The sequence below is a fragment of the Chaetodon trifascialis genome, chromosome 17 (assembly GCF_039877785.1).
Source record: "Chaetodon trifascialis isolate fChaTrf1 chromosome 17, fChaTrf1.hap1, whole genome shotgun sequence".
NCBI lineage: Eukaryota > Metazoa > Chordata > Actinopteri > Chaetodontiformes > Chaetodontidae > Chaetodon > Chaetodon trifascialis.
The window spans coordinates 10,319,827-10,343,327 of record NC_092072.1 but is presented as its reverse complement, the minus strand read 5'-3'; the positions used below and the strand labels follow the sequence as shown (position 1 = coordinate 10,343,327).

The window sequence follows — 23,501 nt, the reverse complement described above, 5'->3', positions numbered from 1 at the left end:
GCCAAGAAGGTGGCTCTGTTGGTGCATCACAATGAATCCCGCCTGACAAATGGGAAGGAGTGAAAATCAGATTATAACCTAATGCTCCTCCCCAAAAGTGCTCAAACTCAACCCCCTTTGAGCCCCCAATTCGCCTTCAGGGGTGAGGAGTTCATTCACACGCATCCAGAAGAAGTCAGACCATCTGTTTGTCTGCTTATAGCCAGAGTATGACGGCTGTCAGTGCTGTCAAAACCCAGGCTGCCACAGTGGGCTGTATTTATGATCCTGACAGTACAGTAGATGGACGGATGGACATTTCAGTGCAATCGGGAATAAGGGCCCACTCTACCTGTGGCATCGTGACCACTTAAGAGGGATACTTTCAGCAGGATTCATTTCCTTCTCTGTCTACAGTGTCAAAATATCTGCTCAACACGTCCATATTAGAGTGAACTGGAGGGTATATCCACACTTATGTGTAACCTCTATAGTTTGAAAAAATATACTAGAGAATGTGATTTAACTTGTCATAAGATCTATAAATGTGACAGAAAAATACTGTCTCTTAAGTCAATAAGAAAAATCTTCATAAAACCTGAAAATAAATATGTAAATGAAAGATGACCAAACAAAAACTATTGAAACAGTATTGGCAAGAGCACGCAGTATAATATCATGTTTCAAGTTCAGCCTTCGTTGCATCTAACTGGATTTCACACACTCGCAAAATCACTCAAACAACACCAGTTTAATCCAGGACAGAGTTTATTTTACAACTGAGGATAAAAGAATGCCATTCTGAATAATTAGGTTGATGATAAAACCTGGAAATCTATCAATTGGGTGAGAATTTCTTTTTTTCAATGCTATGTACAGTACCATGCATCGCAGCAGATGCCAGTAAAGTTCTGTCATTTTATGTAAACCACAGTGAAGGACCTACTTTTCACTGAAAAAGGACATTGTGGTCCAACAGTATTCTGCAGTTTTATACATTTCCCCCCCACATTTGTCTAGAAAACAACATTATAAAAATGCACATAGTACAAATAATGTTGGACTGTAAAGAGCAAGATATGCTGACATACATGTATACATACTTGCTGATTATTCATACAATAAGTTTTCAACTTCATTAATTTTACAACTGTAGCTTCACAATAATAAAACTGGTAGCCTACTAACTCAAATACTGTACATGTTGAAACAACCAGGAAATTATATTTTACTAGAGAAACAAATTTTCTAAACATTTTGTAAGGATTTCTCTGATTCGATGGCAAATACAAAACTGTTAGTCCCCAGAACTGCTATGTTGATGAGGGGAGTTAAAACTCAAAAGGGTGATGTGTTGTCACTTTTATCCACACATTTCTTCATCAATTTACACTTCCTTAAAGTGCTGAAATTGTCTCAACATCATGGCTACTTTTAGAACCTTCATATATATATAATTTGTTAAACAGGGATCAGTTTTCTCATCATGGTTGAAATTTCATTAGACACAATATGCTCACTGTTTTACATAAAAACATGCACAGACTGTCTCATAAATAATATGCAAGTTGTGTTGAAATATATTTATCTTAAAAAAAAAAAAATCACTCAAAAACTGTGATCAAAATAAGAGCGTGGTCCAGTTTTAAAACAACAGATGGACTTTTCCCAAAGGCTCAGATAAGATGCAGTGCATTAGGAAAGCAACAATCAGTCAGTGACTACATAGTGCCATGGCTGCTGCACCAGTTTGGTACATTTATGTCACCAAAAATCCAACTTTTACAATGTAGCTTTGAGCCTCTGCGACGCAAGGCTCCATCACCGATAGCGAACTGAATAATTACAGTATGTGTTATTAAAGCTACCGTGTTTCCATGACAATATGTGTCGTAACAATTCTCGATACAGTTGTGGCACTATCCATTATGACAGATTGTAGCTTAGAGTTATAGTGCAACAGTAATCTGTCATGCTATCAGCTTTGTCTTCATTTCTTGTCAAACTTTTCCAGCTCCTTCACAAAGATAAGATGGTCCTCTGGTGACTTTCCGTGTGTTTTGCAAAGGTGCAATTTGATTGCATGTTTGCTCACAAATGTCCGATTGCACAGTTTGCACTGATATATTGAGCCAGTGTCTTCTTCTGTAAGTCCAGAGGAACTGAAAGTCTTGTCCTCTATTCTGCTGACTGCTTGCTGCTCTATTAAGTCTATGGAAAGCTTTGAGAGGTCCTTCAGGGTAAACCCAAGGTGGGACTCCAAATGGTGAATGTAGGAGGAGGGAGTCCTGAACTGGGAAGCACAGTCACTGCACAAAAACAAAGGTTGGCCAGAGTCAATGTTTTTTAGGAATTTCGTACCCCCTGTCCGCTTTAACTGATATTTTACATTGGCCAGCCAATGAGAGATAGTGGTCATGGAGAGACCGGTGAATTTACAGATGTGGACCCGTTCCTGGGGTCCCAAGTCAGTAATCACAAACTTTCCATCAGGAGTCTCCCTAAGACTAGAGGCAAACTGGGCCTGGAGAATCAGGAGGTGCTGGGGATTCCAGTTGGACTGTCGGCCTTTCCGTCTTTGAATAGGGGACAGCTCCTCCAAGCTGTCCTCAAAAGTACAGCCATCGACATCTGATTTTTCAGAGATGGAAGACGGGGTTGTAGACTTTGGTGTCAAACGGCCCGTCAGGTTTTTTACCATGTCTGAAATATCCATCAAAGCATTCTCCCGAAGAGGCGGAGATGAAGACTGAGAGAAACTTCTGAACACTGGCTTGCTGCTGTTTACACTGCTATTGTCATTTGGTGTAGAAATACCCTTGGGTGCACTTCCATTGTTGTTTTTAGACTTTGTCAAGTCCATGGGCTGATCATCATCAGCGGGGTTCTGACTCGCAACCTCTGCTGACTTCATCTGTGCCGAGTTGCTGTTGATCTTATAAAGCATCGCAAAGGGGTCTACAAAAGGGGTGGCCACTTTAGCAGCTTTCCCCAAGTGGTTGTTCATGATAGACTGCAAAGCACTGAGAGGGTTGACGAGTGGTTGTTCAGGCGAGTGATCTGTGATGATGCTCAGGTTATTGCAGCCATTGCTTTCAGGCCTTTTTGGTGAATGAACTTCACTCTTTATCTGAGTCTCTGCTTTGCTCTCGTTCTGCTCTCCTTCTTTGCCTCTCGACTCAGTTTGGGCCTCTGCTGCAGGATTTTTAACTGCCTTGGAGAGGTTTTCTGGACTGGGTGAAGCCTGTTTGTCCTTTGGATTTGGCAATGGAGACTTTGCAGATCTGCATTTATTCTCTGCAGGTTTATCCTCTTTTTCATTCTTCACTGAAGTCTTCCCAGTCACTTTCTCAACTAGCTCCTCCATGGCCAGCACATTGCTCTTGTGACTTGGAGGTGGAGAGGGGCTATTTGGTGAACGGATCATAGCTCCTAAATCAGAGGGCAGTACCTTCAAATTGCTGCTGAACAAAGGTTGAACCTGTGCACATGAAGACAAGGTAGACTTCAAGGATCCATGGAGCTGATAGGCAGCATGAATGCTGGGGTATCCACCCCAGGTTGGCGTGCCTGTTTGGGCCTTGCTGATTGCACTTGAAACTGTATTCTCTAAAGATTTTAGGATGTCCAAGCCACCTTTAGGTGTCTCTTCCAAATCTTCTTCTCTCAGGTATTGGTAAGATCTGGCCTTTCCAGGTTTATCAGCTTTTTCAGGAGGGTCGTCTTTCTCCTCTTTTATTTTTCTCTCTGGTTCCCTAGCTTCCATTTTCTCTTCCTCTGCCTCTTCATCTTTCTTTTCTTCATTCTCCTCATCAGGGCTAGCAGGTCGGATCGGGGAGTCAAGCTGTGACTTCCCATTGGGTGCTGGGAGTCGTGTAGTAGTTGGTGGAAGAGGAATTGACTGAATTTTCTCCTCAACGACGGGATCAAAAACCAACTGCTTACCCTTTTTAGAGGCTGAATTAGTCACCTTGAGAAAGTGCCCTGTGACCATCATATGGGCTGTCAGTTGCTGTAAGGTGTCATGTGAACTTCCACATTCCATGCATTTGAGAATTTGTGCCTTGCGTGCCTCAAACTGCCAAGTGTAACTGGCACCATTTTGGTAACCATATCGATTGTTTGGTGTGACATAAGGATTGGCCACTTTTTGGTCTTTGGGGGACTCTCCCAGGAGTATTCCAGATGAGACAGACTCTGGCGAGCTCGGGGACATCAAGTCTTGAAATGCTCTTTTTTTGGTTGGCGGGACCAGCTTTGAGGTGAGGGCTGGCATCGGTTCTTTTAGAGGCACTTTCTGATAGTGTTTTGTTTTGATCATGTGAACACTGAGATCTTGCAAGGATTCGAAAGAGTGGCCACAGTACATGCATTTAAGAACTTTCTGGGCGTCTTCCTTGCCTTCCATCTCCATCAGAGAACGCTTACGTGGCTTGGACCACTTCTTGCTTCGATCATCCTCGGTATCCTTGTTGTCATCACGATAGTGACCAGTCTCGTTCATATGCACTGTCAGGCCAACCAAAGTGTCATAGGCTGCACTGCAGTCCTTGCACCTGAACTTGCTGGCACCCGTAAACACAGGGCCATAGAGCTTATTGTTTTGCCTGTAAAGCTGCACGGTGCTGAAAAGGCTCGGCTCTGGGAGGAGTTGGTATGGGGTCTGCTGTAGAGTTTTGGCCAACGCTGCCTGGTGCCAGTCATATGCTAATCCTCCTGTGCTGCCAGAGCTTACACTGGTGCCACTGTTGCTGTTGCTTGACACTGTTCTGGTGGTAGTACTGCTGGTGGTAACATTAGTAGTGGCTGAGGCATTGCTAGTGCTACATCTGCTCTTCAAATGGATGGTGCCTGGGCTGTGACTGTTCAGAAACCCATTGCTCCCTTTGTGATTGCTCCCATTGCCATTGCTAGCTGAGTAATTGTTCCCTTGTCTACTTTTAAGCATGTCCAGAGCAACGCTAGACCAGGAGGCCTCAGAGATCAAGTTTGCATAGACGGCTTTCATTTGTGCCAGACTGTCTTGTAGTGAGAGACCATTGATGGACTCTGTGCTCTCCCCTTGCTTCTCCTTTACCTTGTCCTGATCATTGAAGGAGGATGTTGTCTTAAGGTCCACCAGCTGATCGCTGGTGGTGCTGAGTGGAGAGGCGTACCCAGCGTCTGGGTTTGTGCCATTGCTGAGTGGAGAGTTTTGGCAGCTATAATGATCTCTTGCTTCCTCCTCATCATTGAAAAAATAGTCTGCATCTTGACCATCCAGGGAGAGGCCGTCATCTTGCAAATGTTCATCTTCATCAATTTTATCCACTGTAAATTCGTCCTCAGGTCCATAAGCTGGAAAACAAAAAAGAGAACAAGAGTGGCATTAGATTTTTTTTACACATATATTTTTGATACCTTAGAATGACACCAATTAAGCATCTACCGCCCTTACTATATGAAGGCTGCATGTGCAATAATCCTAAAGAGGATTTTGTCAATAGTCCCAGCAGAGGACACCGGTTTGTGATAATAAAGTGGCAAACATCCATATCTTGACAATGACAGATAGTCCTCTTCACTGCTCTGCCTAATGAAGCTATTGAACACTACAGCCCAGCGAGAACAGAGAGCAGAGATGAGCTCCAGAAATGTTTCTGCTTAGTTTAAAAAGTAAGAAACAAGCAAAATTTCAAATTACACAGAGAGCAAATCCTCAGAGCAGACGATACTTATTAATCATGTGGTGAGATCTGCTACTTCACAATACAAATGAAGACATTTTTGTCTCCTCACGACTGGAAAAAAAAAAAAAAACAGGCAAAAGGAAAATATGCCTCATTGATCACTGTGTTAAAGACTCACTTTGATGTTGAATTCACAAGACACACTGAGTGGTAACACTGAATTAATAAGATGAACTTACTGCATATGCACAAACATTTCAGTATATTTATCAAATATAAAACCTCTTTCCTTATCTGCAAATTGAAATGCCAGAGCAGCCTACAGCCACACAGTCTATGCAGAGTATTTCATTGTCTGTTTTGCTGCTGTATAGCAACCATAGATCTATTCCTGACTTTGATTTGCTCTATTCGTCCAACATGCCACACATACTATGGATTCACAAGTAAGAGATAGTGGAGGAAGATGCCAGCTGCATCAGCCTTGCCAAGCCATGGTTGGCTGGAGTCAACTTGGCATCGGCTGTGGAAGTCCTCACAGCATGATGCTAGGAAACGGCCAGTGGACATGACAAGCTGTGTTGTTACTGCCTGTGCTCCCTGAGTACTCACAGCTTCAAGTGTGCCATTTTAAAAGAACAGAGAGAGATTTAAAGTATCAATGGAAAATGGCTGCCCACTCTCTGTAGCTATGATTTTCACAAATCTTTTGTCTCTAAAATTATAAAACCGGCGTTATAATTCCTTTAAATCTCCAGATAAAACATTTAAGAAATTAAAAAGAATCATTTCACAGAATAGTAGAGAGATGAAAAGGTTTACATGTGATCCTGGAAGCAGATTAAGAGAGAAATATTACAGAGAGGCAGGGAGAGGGAAAAATAGAGGGTTAAATATGCTAAGGCAGCTCCTCCAATCCATTCCTTGTAAGATGCTTGTCTGAGGTGCCAGAATCAGTCTCCAGTGAGGAGGCAGATGTGCTGTCAGCTTCAAACAGCATGTAGCTCTGTATCCCATAATCGGAATGGACATAATACCTGATGTTTGTGAGGTGCCAGTTACTGCTGCCTGGGAAAATCTGGAGGTCCAACAGCTGCAACTCTCTGCCTTGCATGTGTGTGAATGTGTGTGTGTGTGTGTGTGTGAGAGAGAGAGAGAACGTACATACTCAAAGTACAAACTTCCTCTTCCTAATTAAACTATTCCTGTGCTGGTTTTGCTCTTAATTATACACAGGCTGCACTGAAATCATTCACTTCAGCTAGTCACTAAATTAGTCCATTTTAACCTTTTGCAAATGCAGCTGCACGGCTCTCTTTCAACCCCTCTCGTCCTCCCTATCGAGATGCAGCCCACTGTATTGAAATAAATGCAAAACTCAACCTATTCAAAGTCAATGCGGTGAGGTAGTTAAAGACAAAGCAGCTTAGCTGACAAAGTGAGAGAAACCTGACAGCAGCACCAACACACACACACACACATTCAGACACGGAGAGCACACTAACACTAAATTCTCCTCTTTCCCTGCCATCCTCCGTATGTTGCCTTGACAGGCATCAGTGTCAGGAGTGTGTCAGTGTCAGCCTGAGGTGTCAGTGTCCACGCAAACAAGCCTGAGAAGAGGTGGGAGGGGAAAGTAACAACAACAAACACAAGTCAGCCATTTTTTTTTCCTCCCCCTGCTCGAGCCTCCTCCTTCACCATCTGTGTCAGAAAAGCTGCGGGTGCCACCGCCGGCTAATAAGGCAATCAGAGATGGAAAAGATGCTGACACTGCGGCTTTCGAGCGTCACTCAGAACAAAAGAGGAAGAGGAGAGGGAGGGAGAGAGGGATAGGGAGGGGATTAAAACGGGGGTGGAGGGGAGGCGAGGGGAGAGGTGTCTGTTGTGGTTGTCAGTCAAAAACGTAAGCCCACTTTGTGCTGTCAGGGAGGATAGGGAAAAGAGGGGAAGTTTTGAAAAGAGAGGAGAAAAGATGTGTTTAGGCCAGCGAACAAGAGGTGTGAGTGCGCGTGTGTGCGTGAGTGTATGTGCGCGTGTATCTCCCAGAAAAAAACATGACAAGGAAACAAGTTAAACAGCATCCAACAAACTAAGTCCGAGATATCAGGAGCGAGAATGCAGTGAAATTTCTGCCTTGAGTGCGAGTCTGTAGGTGTGTATGAGATAGGTGTGGCTGATTTGTGTGTGTGTGTCAAGTGTCACAGTGTGTCAGGTGCATGCAGGGATGCAATGTGGCTGGCGGGGGGAAAAGCGAAGCCATCTGCGTCTGGAGAGGAGCCTGTCACTATTGTTGTGCCCAGAGTCCAGGATTTCCTGCTGCAGACAGGTGACACCACAGTAGGACACCCCCCACCCCCCCATCTCTCTCACTCACACACACACACACACACACACACACACACACACACACACACACACACACACACACACACACACACACACACACACACACACACACACACACACTTCTCCCCCAAACTACATCCCTCCCCCAAGGCAGGAAGCTGTGTGAGGTCCACATACGCAAATACACACAACACCTTGCTTTGTGTGCACATTTGAGAGAGCAAATGTGACGGAGCTGAAAGAACAGTTGAGAAAATTATTTCTTTGCGCCCCCCCCCCCAAAAAAAAACAAAAAAACAAAAAAACAACACCAAAAGTGCACATGCCTGGACGAGGCCTCGGAGTTGAACCTCAACCCCTGTTGTCACTAAAGGATTTATGTTTGGGAAAAGAGTTTATATTCCTAAAAGTAGGGTATCAAGAGAAAATCAGGTATTTTATCAGCACTAGTGTGTAAAATTTGAAAAAGCACCCAGCCCTCACTTAGCCTGGACACACACATAAGCGTACCTGTGGCCATGAGTGCAAAACAGTGGAGAAAAAATATTACAACAGAGAATTCTGCATTCATTTTTAATTCAATGTGACATTAAGTCAGACTCTGACTGCCCTATGACTCAAAAATATTACAAAACGTTCTTATTATAGTGACAAATCCAGAACCAGGTCGGTGTCCTGATCAGTTCTTTACAAGACAGGGTGAGATAACTTGAGTACGACATGGCACTGGCACAATCAACTCCGTCTTTCCCCCCTCTATCTGCTTCACACAGCCCACACACACCAAACACACACTCTCCTCTCTAAACCTTCTTCATTTATTCATGTTGTCTCAGAGAAGAGGGCAATCCTGGCTCTCATTTGCAGTGCTAATGTCCAATTCCGCCAGCTTTCACCCCGCTGATTTACCCTGCGAGGCCGAGCGCTGCCTTCGGAGCGGCGTGGCCGGCGAAGGCTCCCTCACACCGTTTAGTGGCCCTTCAAAATGGGAGCTGTGGCGTGGCAGTCTTATTTCTCTCTCCCGTTTCGCTTTGTCACCGGCCCCTCTATTCCCTGCCACTCACCTCTGATGGCTTTGGACAGGCCTGATCAGTGTGTGTCATTGACCTGTACGCCGTGCATGAGTGTGTGTGTGTTTCAGCAGAGAGAAGGCTGTAAATAAAATGACATTATTATTTCCTCTGTCCTATCATGTAGAAAAGCCAATTATGGTAATGCTTAGTATGTCAGGCAATCTCTGTCTCTCTCTGCTCTCCCCCGTCCTCTTCATTCTTGCTCTTTTTTTCTCTCTGGGATAGTCGTGGCTGTGGTTTCATAGGACCTGACACTCTCTTTGGACTCCTCTGTGGACGTCGCATACTGAGGCAAACCGTCTCCTCTCAGCCTCCAGGCAACTATCAAACTAACAGAGCTTTCCATACAACTCTTTACAACACAGACGTGCTTTATGGTGTATTTGGTTGTGTGAATCAGGTACCAATACGGTACTTATTGGCTTATTGGTACTTACTTAAAGGATGTCACACAGGAAAACTTTGTAAAAATGGTGTCAACATCGCTGATAATCTGATGAGTCTGTTACATGTATGTACAGTTAGAATATGCTAGCAGAACAGTACAGTTAAGTAACTGTTTTGTTTCTTGGTTCTATCCCCCAAAGGTACCCAGCATTTACAAAAATTAATGATAAATGGAGTATAACCTATTTTCCCTTTCCTCTAAAATGCCTAATTGTTACTCCCTTGTTCCCAATAGTCTTGTTTTCTTCCTTCTATCTTACAAGAGTGTGCATGTAAGAACAATGTGAATAGCGTAAAGTGTTACCCACTTCTACATAAAGAACTGCCATCAGAGAAGTCATTTCAGACCTACACTGTCACAAATTTATGAGAAATGACCAAAGTTTGCTAAATGCAAACTCTTCAGATCAATCGAAGCTTCCTTTTGTGTTTCTAGTGCTGCAGCGCTAAATTCAAATCGCTTGTTGCATCGCAGCATGTGGCTACATAGATACTACATAGATTTAACCCTCAGCTTGCCTGACCAGACATGTAAAAGCCTACCTAAGAGCCCCCCCCCCCCCGCCCCCCCCGCCCTGGCCCCCACCCTTCCCTAACCCACATGGAATAGTCCACCATATGGCACAATGGCTCCGGGGCTTCTAATAGCTCCTCCTGTGTCGTACAAATCCACCTTCTCAGCTTCCACGAGTCTTTCCGGTCGGGGAAAACAAAACAGCCTGCACAGTCTGCTCTGCATGCTGGTAGCTACGTGTGCAGACAACGTTTCACATTTTCTCTCTGTTGCTGCAATGAGTTTGTGTTGCTGCTTTGGAGTCTTTCTAAAAGATAAATTAAGTTAAATTACCTTTTCCTAAACTTCTTGACAGCCCCAAGGGCTTTCACATATGTTCCAAGTAATTTGCAATTACTTGAACTCATATTATGCTAATAGCCTTTTTAAATGGGTCACATAGACAGTGCATTTTACCTCTGGCTCAGCTTCATTAGGCCACTACGAGTACAGTATGTGTGAATCAGAGAGACCAAATGATAGCTGCTCACTGAACAGTTCAGAAATGAATGAGAGCAACAAATCTGGAGGACTGCAGCTGTTTTTTTCCTAAAGAAAATAATTCCCAGGTCTTTCTTGAATTGCTTTGCAGGTTTCTCCTCTTCTTCTTTTTTCCCCTTCTTTGTTTTGTTTTCTGCCCGTTTGCTCAGATCTCCTGTGAGCCAGTTTTGACATGCCGTGACAGTGACTGTGGTCTATAAATCACCTTTTCCCTGAACTGTCAGTGCCTCCTTGTTCTGAGATGAAACAACAGCCATTAGATCATCGGCACGGCAGATTCCAGCCCTTTTCTGCTCGACTTTCCTGCCAAACCCCCCACACCCAACAATCGAACGCTGCTCTGGTGCTGCACAGACATTTCAAACCATCTGGTTTGTTTTCAGGCAAAGTACAGATAAAGCATTACTAATGCTAATTAAAGATGATGTGAGTGAGATTTACTCAACCGATGCCAAGCACTGATTCAATGTAGGCTGCATCAGACAGATGTCATTTGTTAAACAGATTCTTTTCGAGCAAATATTGTCGCTTTCTTCACTATCCGTAAGATTTTTTGTCATGGGTGTGCTGCATGTTTGCATTTGAGTTTAAAGTTATCAAAATTCAGACTTAAATATGTGTATTGTTATGGCTTTACACTTTCGTTGAACTGTACACATGTTTAAAGATTTAAAATACAAGGCCTCTTCAAACAAGGGTGTCCATTCCTTCACTGAAAGGTTCTGTGAAAATCGGAAAAGAGCGAATCTCAAAGCGAACAAAATAACATGATTTCATCCTTTCTTCATAGACGCTGTCTTTTGAATTTCACCTGCATTGCCCCTGACAGTGGAGCTTCCTCCGACTAAACAACAGCTGCTCCCATCGCCTAGCAACAACCAGTTGATGGATGACCCCAAAGATGGATAATTACCATAAATCACTATGGTTGTGTGGAGAATAGAAGCAGAAAATCATTGTAAGCAAAAACAGGCTGAACCACAGTTTAAACTAGTGCGCCTGGTGTTTAGGCTAACTTTGCTTCTCATGAATTTGTTGAATTGTAGCCGTGAGCTGATTCTCCGGCTGGCAAGAACTGGTTGGTGACCCCGAAATTCAGCAAAATCAAAAGAGGCGATGGAGTTGTCTACGAGGGTGGTTTTTTGGGGAGCATTTCTCGAGAGTGGCCAGTGTTTCAGACAGAATGAATAGGGCCCGTTAAATGAAACCTGATGAACTGACTCGTGGGACAAAACCTGTCCTGAAGGAGCAGTGACAAAGAAAACAAAGTGGGCAGAGGAAGGAAGAAAGGAAACAGCGAAGAATGAATGATGGCAACAATGATGAGTTTAGTGCAGCAAAGAAGACGAAGGGGGGGTGGAGGAGAAGAAGCACAAAGGGGAAGTGTGTTTACAGTCTGAACATACATGTATATTTATGCACTGTGTGTGTGTGTCTGAGTGGGTGTGAGCGAGAGTGACAAAGGTAGATACAGGGACGGGGAGATAAAAACATGGTGGGAATAAAAAAGGAAGAAAATGAGAGGGCACGGGGCTAAAACAGGGTCACAACCTAACCAGTTCGGTCTAGCCGAGTCCGGTTGCACAATAAGCCATCAATCAACCTTCTCCACGCTGTCAGACCTCCCCACAATTCACAGAGGCCATCCACTTTGTACACTGCTGAGGAACAAAACATAGAGAAAGAAAGAAACGGAGGGAGAGAAAAAAAATACATACACAGATGTAAGCACACACACACACATGCACACAGACACACACGCAGCTCTATGAATTCGATCCTTTACTCTCTGTGGGAATGAAGCTCCCAAAAAAATCTAATCATAGCAGACACACAGCGAGATTCATCCATTCATCTTTGTAAAACACTTGGTCCTAGGAGCTCAGTGGCCAGCTAAACACTTGCAGGGTTAGCTGGAGCTAGCCGCTAACCGCTCACAAGCTAGCCCGCCAGGGACATGCTGGTGCTAGTCAGTCAAAGCTATCAAGGCTTCTTCCTGCTTTCTCTACAGCGGGTTGTTTAGCCCCCTCTGGCATTTTGTTAGCAAGCATGCTAACTATTAGCTACCTCCATTATTAACAGGAAAATAAGTCCACACAGTGGTGCAACACAGCGAATAAGCAACGTTAGCTTGCTCCATTTTGGACTCTCTCAAAGGTCAGTACTATCAAGCGGCTTGCTATTTGTCAATGGGAAATTCACGTCAACATTCACCAAACAAAACCTTTGTGCAGATTCACTTCCTCCCCGCAAGCAAATTTCCAGAATAAAGCGGTTTAGCTGCAAAGTTTACTGGTGTGACCTCAAACTGAGCTGTCTGATATAAGACAGTAGGGTGACACACAAACACACATCACTTTGTCTTTCTGGATCAAAAACATTTCATCAGCTCCTCTCCACCCTTATCTACTTCTCGGCAAGACATTCAACAACAAGCCAAACACCAGATATGCAACACAAGCCCGAACACAAGAATGCAGAGGACTTAGTGAGAACAGGACCACAGAGACCTGACTCACATCCCTTTCCCAACGTGAACAAAGACAGACAAAGAAATCAGACCTTTAAAAACCATAAAGTCACTTCAGGGAAATTAATTAGAACCACAAACCCTCCGGGCAGGAGGCTGCTCAGGACAACCGAATGTCCCCAAACATTTTAGTGCTTTTAACTGCATGTGTCACCAGGGAAATTCCAGCAATTGTACACCATCAGAACCGCTATCCTTTATGCATCGCCACGTTTTCTTCTTCATTCTGCCCGCTGAAGTGACGAGTTAGTGCTGAAGTCTGGCGCTCCATTAAACAAAGTTCTACTGTTTCATTTCAACACTGGTTTAGGATTTAAAGCGTGATGAATAGCACAGGGGCGTAACAAAAAAATATAACAAAAGCATAAGCTTGAACCCCTCTGCAGTTTGTGTATGTGTGCTTGTGAGGAGGCTTTTTTCCCCCTTTCCTGATGACCATGGCAATAAAGTGACAAAAGAAGAAATGATAGGAGGGAGGAGGGATTAGGGGCTGCAAAAGGGTCCCTGGAGAAAGTCAGTAAATTATGTACTGGGTTTTCAAAGTGGACTAGTATCAGTAGCCATCTCAGACTAATTGTGTCTGTGTGCGACTATGCTATGTGTGTGTGTGTGTGTGTGTGTGTGTGTGTGTGTGTGTGTGTGTGTGTGTGTGTGTGTGAGCATACAATGGGTATGAACAGCTTCACAGTCAGAGAGAGAGGCAGGAAGAGAGGAAGCAATCCTTCAACAGAGCACAATATCAGACTGCGGACAGACAACTAACGGCTGGAAGGTTCTGGAAACGAGAGAAAAGCCTGCCTCCCTCACATTTCAGCTCCCACCGCCGCCTCCCAAAGTGCCCTCCATCTAACACTAACACACACACACACACACACACACACACACACACACACACACACACACACACACACACACACACACACACACACACACACACACACACACACACACACACACACACACACACACACACAAATGGCACCATAACTCTATATCCGCAATCAATCTCGGCTATGAAGACACATCCATCTTCAGTAATGTTAATGGGAGGGTTTTGGGGGTTGGAGGGGGTGGAGGACAGGGGTAAAACAGAGGGTATGTGACTGCAGAGCTGACCTCAGAGCAGTGTGAGGTAATACAGGCTGTGCGTGAGTGTAATAAAGACAGGCTAAACGAATAAAAAGCGAGAACAGAGCTATGTGCATTTGTGCGTACATGTTAGTGTGTTTGTCTGCATGTCGGGAGGTCAGGTGTGTGTGCGTCAGTGTGTGTGGGAGAGAGACTGATGGCTGTCAGGTTGCATCTGGCAGAGAAAATAAATTAGGTTTATGAAGACAAATGAACAGGCTATGGAAAGAGTAAACGGGGGTGGAGGGGGGATCATGACAGAAGGAGAAGGGTAAAAAGAAAGCATGGAGAGGAGGACGACATAATGGAGGGAAAAAGAGGGATACTGTGAGTATGTGGTGGCACGGATATGAAAGGAAGGAGATGGAGCGGCGTTGCCAAGTAAGAGAGTTCCTTTCGGCAGCCAGTGACCGTTCATTAAGAAGGACGGGCACACAGACAGGCCTGCTGCTGGCAACAGGAGAGGCTTTGGCTGCGGCTTCGCTGGCTGCAAGGGAAACATATATGTGGGTGTATGTGTGGGTATGTGTGTTTGTAGCTCCAGTTCCAGCATGTTTAAAACTCCAGAAATTTTTTTTTTTCCTTCAGTTGAGCTTCTTCATAGACTTTTCTTTCTTTTACAACCACAGTGTAGTCTGGAGATAATGTGAGATCACTGGGTTTGTATCTGGGCTGGAAGCACCTCTCAGTGTGTGTTTCCTATGCTTGTGTGTCGGTGTCAGCGTGTATCCATGTGTGTTCTATCTCTGCAGATTTGTCAGTGTCTATCCCATGACACACTCCCCTCGCTGCGAGTGGAGGAGAGCTCTCGGGGGGCTTTGTCACGCGGCGGTCTGTTCTTTTCCTGAGGCCTGGCGCCCCTCGTTTGATAAATGACACATGTCATTCTGTCAGCCCCTGCCATCCGGGCTGGGAGGCCCCAAGCTGATGTATGGCCGCCCAGGCTAAAGGAAATCGGAGTGTTTTGGCAGCGTCCTGAGAACATGGCCTCTTATAAGGGGTATGTGTCTACGGTGTGTATGTGTGTTTGTGCCTGTCTGTCTGTGATACTGAGTGCATGTTTAATTGCGTGTGTATGTGCCTATTAGTGAGTGTCTGTGTCTCCCCGAGCAAATGTGTGTATTTGTGTGCGCGCGCATGTTCTCAACCTGTCAGGCAGACGGGCAGAGGGAGACAAATCATCGTCATGGCCGCCCCAGCTGTTCCCCAAATTTGGTGCGAGGAGGAGAGTGAAGGGAGAGAAATCCTGCCTTGAGTTTTAAACGGCTGATGCTTCCCAGAAACGGGAATGAGTGAGAGGACAAGTGGAGCTGAGTGCGCACACACACACAAAAACACGCACACACAAACTGTGTCAAAACTCCAATGCTGCAATAGGAATCAGGCCAATCCCAGAAGGAAGCAACAGACAGCCGGAGCGGTTTCCTTCAACGCAAACACACATGCTTCAAACGTACACACATGTAAACACATGAACACAAACTTTGAACAAGACATTCGCACCTTAACCAAAACAAAAAGGCCGACAGGCGGGCAAAACAAAGCCATGTTTACTGACATGTTTGACATTAAAAACCTGCCTCATCTTTCACATCAGAACACATTTCTTTGTTTCATTTTTGCACGTGATCGTAACCTTCAGCACAACCGTAATCTGAACGCTGACTTTCACGCCAGATTTGCTCGCAGGAAGTTCTCAGAAACTGTCCTCGCCAAACTATCTCCCATTCCAGACGATCCTTGCGGCCACACACAAGCGCTTCCCCGGCGGAGGACAGTCCCACCTGGACGATGTGAACTCTGTATGACCCCGTTTGATTGGGCGCCGGCCGACCTCCCTCCCCCACCCCTCTCCCACGGAAAAGGAGCGGGAGAAGGGAGAAAAAAACAGCGTCATTAAGCTGTGAGTGATGAGTGGCAGCCATGGGTGACATCCTCCCCTCTCTCTCTTTCTCTCTCTCTCTCCACAGTCCAACTGCTTTCACTCTCTCTCTCCCTCTTTTTTCTCCTCCATTGCCTTGATACTTTCTTCTCTCTCTCTTTCTATTCACCTCTCTCCATCCCTCAACCCCTCAAGTCATTTCTCTTTCACTCCTCTGTTGCTTTGCCTCCTCTTTTTCCACTCCCTCATCCCTTTCCCTCCCCCCTTCTTTCCTCCCTGGTTCTTTTTTGTCTGCTGTCACTCTCTTTTTCTCCTCTTTCTTCACCCCTTTATGCTCCTCCTCACACACCCACACACACACACACCCACCCACACACACACACACACACACACACACACACACACACACACACAATAGTGCCTCACTCCTGTCCTGTCTAGCTCTCTGGCCCCGGTCATGTAGACACTCAGTTCCTCCATACATAATAGATCCCAAATATCAAGAGGAGGGGAGGAACATTTTCACCCGTTCAGGATTGTGCCATCAGCGCTGCTTCCACAGTAGCTCCAGTGTATGCCACTGCGGGGCTAAAAATGTCCAAGTGTAGTTTTAAAATAGTTTTAAGGCTCCCGACGAATATGAGGAAACGTCTATTCAGACAGGCCTGTCCGGTCATGTGCTTAATTTTCTGTCCCAAGGAGAGCACTTATAACAGCTTAGCAGAAGTTTTCGAGCTTTCAGATGCTCTAAACTTTTAATTGAAGCGTACGGCGCGACGTCAGAGCTGTTCGCTTCCAAACACTGATGCTCCAAAAGTGGATTTCTGAGATTTAAATGTCCTCATTCTAAGAAGTAAAACAAAATAAAATATACCGTGCACGCTCCTTTTCATATTTAATGCTAATTGCTATGAAAAAGGAGTAGGGAAAAAAAGTAACTCAGCATCGATACACACTTTTGGAAACAGCACTATTCTCGCCAGTGGAGCAGTCAGTGGAGGAGAGAGTGTAACGAGGTAATTGACTGAACTTGATCAACTTGATGTTAATCAGCGAGAGCCATTCTGCTCCTTGATCTTGTTTAGTTTGACCAAGTTTAATTAACAAATCCTGATGCGCACATTCTGCCTCCTGACAAAAGCCCCGTGCACACCAGAGGACCCTAACATGATGGACATTGTCTGGCTCCTCTGATGAAATAAAGTAACTCGATAAATGTGTGCGCTCGTTGATTACGCCGGTGTCATTTCAGTCAGTCCACGCTGAACGTGAGGAGGACTCTCACCACAGACGCTGACGCTGTTTCTCACACTGAGTTAATCCTGCTGACAAGCAACTTAAACTTTATTAGGTTGTGTTGTTTTCATATGCAATATACTTTATTGAAATATTTTCTAATTGTATTTTTTTTTTTTTCTCAATTGTAGGGATTTTCTGTTTCTCTTAGTTCACTGCCTGAACAAACTGAAAATATTTGGATTTAAGACTGTTGGTCTGACAAAACAGGCAATTTGATGGCATGACATTGGGCTTTAGTAAGTTGTGATGACCATTTTTCGCTATTTCCACTATTTCTACATTTAATAGACGGACAATTTAATAAAAATTCAACAAAACAAAATCGACACATTCATTGTTAATTTTAAATTGTTTTAAATTATGATGTACAAAAAAGACTTGCAGCCTTACTAAACATTATCAGTGATCGAGTATTGTATGTTTTTGTTATTGTAAAGCATATTTCTGCTGATCTAAATACTGCTGCTGAGTCATCCCTCCAGACTTCCAGTTTAATGTGCATGGCATGACTTTCTTAACAGTGACAGTGGTTATTGTTAAACCAGAGGCGTCTACGAACGAGGTTCCAACTATGAGGCAAGGCAGAGAAAAGAGTAAAGTGACAATCTGAGAAGATGGAGAGCAAAAACAGATTAGTTAAGTAAAAAAAAGTGTGTCACACTCAACCTAGAAATGACTCACACACGCTGGGAATGTGGCCATTCTTGGACTGTAAATGTAAGGCCAGACACACTCCAAATATACTGTAAGTATTCAGCAAGAAGGCAGATATATTACACAGACCTTCACAAAGGTGAAATAGCAAGCCATACCCAAAATATAACGCAAGGTAGGAGGTAGAGGCAAATACTACTAAATGGACATAAATGGACCAGTGAGACAGGATCCAGAAGCCCTACATGGCCGATACTTTGCAGGAGGAGGCCACAACACAAAGAAGCACAAAATGTTCTTGGTTTTTCAGTTTGGCCCAGCAGAATGAATGTAGCCACGCCGCATCGTATTTTACGAGTTGACCTTCTATTTTACACAAAAAAGGAACAGTTCAACATTTTGGGAAATACCCTTCTCCACTCTCCTGTCGAGAGTTAGATAAGATTGATGCCTCTCTCACGTCTGTGCAGTACGCTTCTGGTTAGTTCAGCTTAGCATGAAGTCTGGAAGCAGCAAGCCTGGCTCTGCTCAATGGCAACAAAACCCACCTCCTCACCCGAGGAGGTTATTCAGGATTACTTCCTGGAGAAACCTGTATGTAATATATACATTTTTAAGAATCTACATGTCAAATTTTATATGTTTACATAACATTTACATGTCTAATTACTATACAAAAGTGACTCTGATGAGAGAAAGCTGTAGGAATGCTCACGTTGCACTTTGGTGACACACTTTCCCCTAAAAAGTGTGTGTGAATTTTCACTGCGCTGCTTCAGCCTTGGAGCATATTATCTTATTGTAAAGGATGGAAACAGATATGTTGACATCATTGATGATAGAAAAAAATGACGTTTGATTATTCCTTCTGAAGAAAACACATGGGGTCAAACCATCTAAATTTCTATTTCTGTGCATTATGTCCACAACACAGCAAACCAATACAACACAACAACTACTACGACTAATATATTATTTTTTATTTTTAACATACACATCTTTCAAAAGATCTACATACCTACAAATTAAAATAATGTCATATTCTATGTTGCTGAATTATTGGCACGCTTCAGCTTGACCTACATTTTATTTTCAATCAAAGAACGTGCTGGTGTGTGCGCAGAGTTTCCACTTGGTGCCGTTCCACGTGTCCTGCAAGATTTCAGAGTCTCGGACAAATGAGGAGAGAGTGTAGAAAAAGCATGAAGAGCCGGAATATTTTCACATGTAGCTCGGGCATTATTTTCACCAGACATTTTGACCTCAGAGATTTAAAAGCGTCACACTCATAATAATGACTGGACAACAGAAACTTGTGGCGGTGCTACTTTTTCCTGAATGTGTGGATCTTTTTACAATTCCATTATATATTAAAATTTAGAATAGTTGTTGTTAGCCCTAGTTTACAGTGAGGAAATAAGCAGAAATTAGACTTTTTTACTTTTAGACAATTAAATTAACTGAAAACATTAGCATTTATATTAGGAAAATATTAGTAACAGTATAAAGTAGTTCATTATATTCCACTAGTGGCTACACTGTATTTACAGTCAATGCTCTGCATTGCTGCAGACTATCATATAAACATTATTCAATGTCAAAATGTTTTCAGGCTAGTTAGTTTGATGTACTGTCATGGCAGTCCTGTCAACGTGTACCATGGCAGAGGCAGATGGACCAGAGATAGACAAGTAAACAGGCCGACAGTTGGGTCAACAGACAGACAGAGACACAAACACAGACAGGTGATCAGAAGCAGATGCTCAGGTGCACGGCGACTTAGCCAGACAGTGCTGGTTAGCTATGTGAGGGGCTGAGTGACGAGAGGAGACATTTGGGTGTACAAGAGGCCTCCCGCTGTTCTCTCGGAGACAGACGACTTAGAGGGACAGAGCTGAGCTTATACCCCCCTGTGACTGTCACTGTCTGAGACCACACGGCGGCTCAGGAAAGATTTGGGAGGAATTTTTTTTTGGGGAGGGGTGGGTAGCATGTGGTGTTGTTGAACTGACTGGGATCTTGAGACATTATATCCCCTTTCAACTGCCCATCAAGCCGACGACTGTGAAGTGATTACTTTGTGTAACCCCGAGCAAACTGTGGTCAATGGGTTTCCTTTGAATGAAAGGCTCAAACAAAACTGAACAACAAAATACGCTTTGATTCTCTTCCTGTGCAACGTGCTCTATGGACAGCTGTGTGCTCAATGGGGATGGAAATGGCTCTTGGAAAATACATGACAGTCATGTGTTTAGACATCAAAGAAGATGACACAAAACTGAACCATCCTGTGACCTTTCAGGGTTTTTTACAACTCACAAGTGTGACTGCAGGATGTCGCTGAAATTAGACAAAAAAAAAAAAAAAGGTTCTTGAAATATGAGAACAAGGCCGGTGGGCCAGAAAGGGTATTGCGCTCTCCTTTTCAGACGTCGAGTTCATGTTCTTGTAACCAGTTCACTGACTCTTGAGCATCCTGTGAGAGAGCGATAGATGAGGGCGAGAGACAGGGAGGAAGATGAAAGAAAATATGAGCAGGGTAGAGGAGAATTGAGTCAGTAAGATAGAGATTGATGACAGATAGGAAGATGAGAAAAGGCTTATAGGGAGGGAGAGAGAGGGGGCCAGTAATCCCAAAAAAACGAGGAGAGAGAGAGCGAGGGAGTAGGCTGAGATAAAGATGAAGAGGTGAGGGGAGGAAAGAGAGATGGCACTACACCAGGCTGCAGCACGACCTTCCCCAGCGTCCGCTCTCAAGGACAGAGTGTCATCTGTTAACTGTATCCGTTCCCAGATGGCTTATCTGCAGTAAACTAGTGTCCAAAAAAATGATATTCATTGCTTCTCAACCCACCTTATCAGTTAAATAAACACTCCTTTGGGGATAGAAATTTCCGCCCCCTGACTTTTGTCCACTTGCACTGACTGCTGTTTGGGTATGCTGAGGCCAGCTTTTATCAGTCTCCATGTAATAAAAAACCAGCGCCTTTCATGATATACAGTACCGCTTCTTGGTCGACATACAGCACTACCACAGCTCCCTTTAGGGCTGGGAAGCCACAAGCTGTGGCTTAGTTTGCACATGTTTAATTAATGTTAATGTTCTCCTGATGTTTACAGGGGGTTCTGTTCAAAACACCAACAGTGTACAGTTATCAAGTATCCATATTCCAGCCCATATCCAGTCCCAAAAAAACAAAACAAAAACAACATACATTAGCTCTATTTTGTAAGCCTCCGGCTGTTTTAGAGTTGCTTCATAGTTTGGCGTGAAGAATCGATGCAAGTCTCCTTTATAAGGTTTAATTTTACAGTTTTGAACTGAAATGGAATTTCTGCTGAGACGCTATGTTCAGCCAGAGAGTGCTGCAGTAGTTCGTGCCTGGAAGTGACTCTTGTGTCTCTTCGTTACAGTTTCTACAGTTGTTTCAAGCATCCCTGCAAATCGTAGATATTGTTAGGATGTTAGTGTTCCTTTTATGATCAACAGGAGCTTTCCAATTCATTTGTTTTGAATTAAAGAATAGAAAAGTAAACAGGAAGTTGACATGCTAAAACTCGGGATGCAACAACATTTTCTCCTCGTTTCTGAGCCTGAGCACTAACAGTCGATGAGAAGAGTCGAACTAGTTTTAATTGGTGATTAGTTGAAGAAAAAACCCCCCTCAAACTCCATTCAGGAGCTGGAGCTTGTCATTAAGGTCGGAACAAAAGTATCAGTAACAGTTGCAACACTGACCTTTTGTCTTGTTACAAGGAAGTCTGCTGCTAACTGTAACTCAGTTAGCCATGCAGCTAAGATTTTCTTGGCTGGGACAAGGACACCCAGTGGGGAATGGTGCCGGAATAAGCGTATTTTATAATCTTATTATTAGGCTGGAACTCAAATCATTTTCTGTTGCCCCCCAAAATAAATATCTATTTAAATAATAACATGAATGCTATAAACATGCCACAAATAGTCAATTTATGGCTTGAAGTAAGAACTGCTAGTCGACTGAGACGGCCCATCCATTTACCAATTCCAATACTATATACTATATACAATACTAAGGGTCTGCTTCTTCATTCCAAATTTAAGGTAAAACAAGGGCACAGAAAACAACTTAAACACTGAATATTTTCAATGAAATTGAGTGGAAAACTGGTCAATACCTGATCCTGACCTTAATTAGGTCAGAATAGGGCCTGATTCGGACTGGATTGGTGCATCCGAAGCTAAAACACTGCATGCACTTTTGTACAAGGGCCTATAAATTTCTTTTAACGTTTAAGGTGACAAGCAGGTGAGATTATAGTAGGCCAACTGGCATACGAGAACAAAACGTTTCATACTAGAAAACACACACCTTCATCCAGAGAGCTCCACCTGAGTGAAAGCTTCATTTTGAGATGCTGAGAGCAACATCCTTTAACAGAAACAGAGCAGTATTTAACTGTCCTAAAAAGAGAAAATATGGTGATATTAAACTGATATTAATTCTTCATTATCTGGGGAACTCCTGAGGCAAACTAAAGGACTCAACTTTGACAATCAAAAAGGAAATGTGTTTTGTTTTGTGTACTTTGCTCTAAGCATGAAATACAGCTACCTGGAAACAGCAGAGCAATGTGTTCGTGTGCGTGTCTGCAGCAGAGCACAGGCACATATAATCAGCGGCTAACAACAACACAGTGGGAGTCACTGCCCCACCATAAATCAATGGGCAAAATAATTGCTAATATACTGGTTATCGATTAGCGTGCCCGCCATGCACTCATTTTCTGGGGCGACCGCGGCTAAGCGCTAAAGCAGTGACAAGGGTAAAGTGTTATTTCTCAAAAAGGCGCACAGACAGACAGCTGGGCAGGAAAAAATGACTGCAGGGCCTCGGCAGTAATTCTTAATTGACACCTGTCAGAGCGATGGCAGCAGTCACAGCTGCTGCAGGAGAACGTCTACCCAAGTCCTGTTCATCTGTCACTTTTAATACCTTTTCTTCACAGCCCCTCTTTCTCTCCCTCTGTTGTCTGCTTCCCCTCACCCACACCCTCGCTCTACCCGCCCTGCTTCAACCCAGATGTTCAAGGCCGGTTAACAGAAAGCAACTTCAGGGCTGGGTCGCACAGGGCCTCCAGTGGCAACACGTTCACCTCATCACCGCTTTTTAATGTTTACTTTGCGGATCAAAGGCAGTTTTTCCATCTTAGCTTAACTGACTGAGCTCTTGACTCAAGTATCAGCGACAGAAGGGAGCAAGAGATTCAATAAAAAGGAGCACCGCGAGTAATTTAAACTTCACTGGGCCGGCTTTGGTGGCCATGTTTCTCCAAGGCTTATCTCCAGCATGATCACTGTGATTACTGCAACAAACACCACCTCAGTGGCAATTTCTAATACATCAAGTGCAGCACTAAGAAAAAAGAAAAAGAAAAAGAGAGAGAGAGAAAAAGGATG

The 23,501-nt window shown here is 43.9% G+C and overlaps 2 protein-coding genes across 3 annotated transcripts in view; one reads left to right on the top strand and one right to left on the bottom strand.

Moving 5' to 3' along the window:
• Nucleotides 1–23,501, top strand: part of LOC139346420 (zinc finger protein 516-like) — a 372,274-nt gene that overhangs the window by 70,081 nt on the left and 278,692 nt on the right. The window lies entirely within an intron of this gene.
• tshz1 (teashirt zinc finger homeobox 1) overlaps nucleotides 733–23,501 on the bottom strand; it is a 31,166-nt gene continuing 8,397 nt past the window's right edge. For both annotated transcript variants that reach the window (XM_070984601.1, XM_070984603.1), the window contains exon 3: nucleotides 733–5,316. In XM_070984601.1, coding sequence (XP_070840702.1) covers nucleotides 1,970–5,316 — 3,347 coding nt within the window. In that variant the 3' untranslated portion in view covers nucleotides 733–1,969. The remainder of the gene's footprint in view (nucleotides 5,317–23,501) is intronic.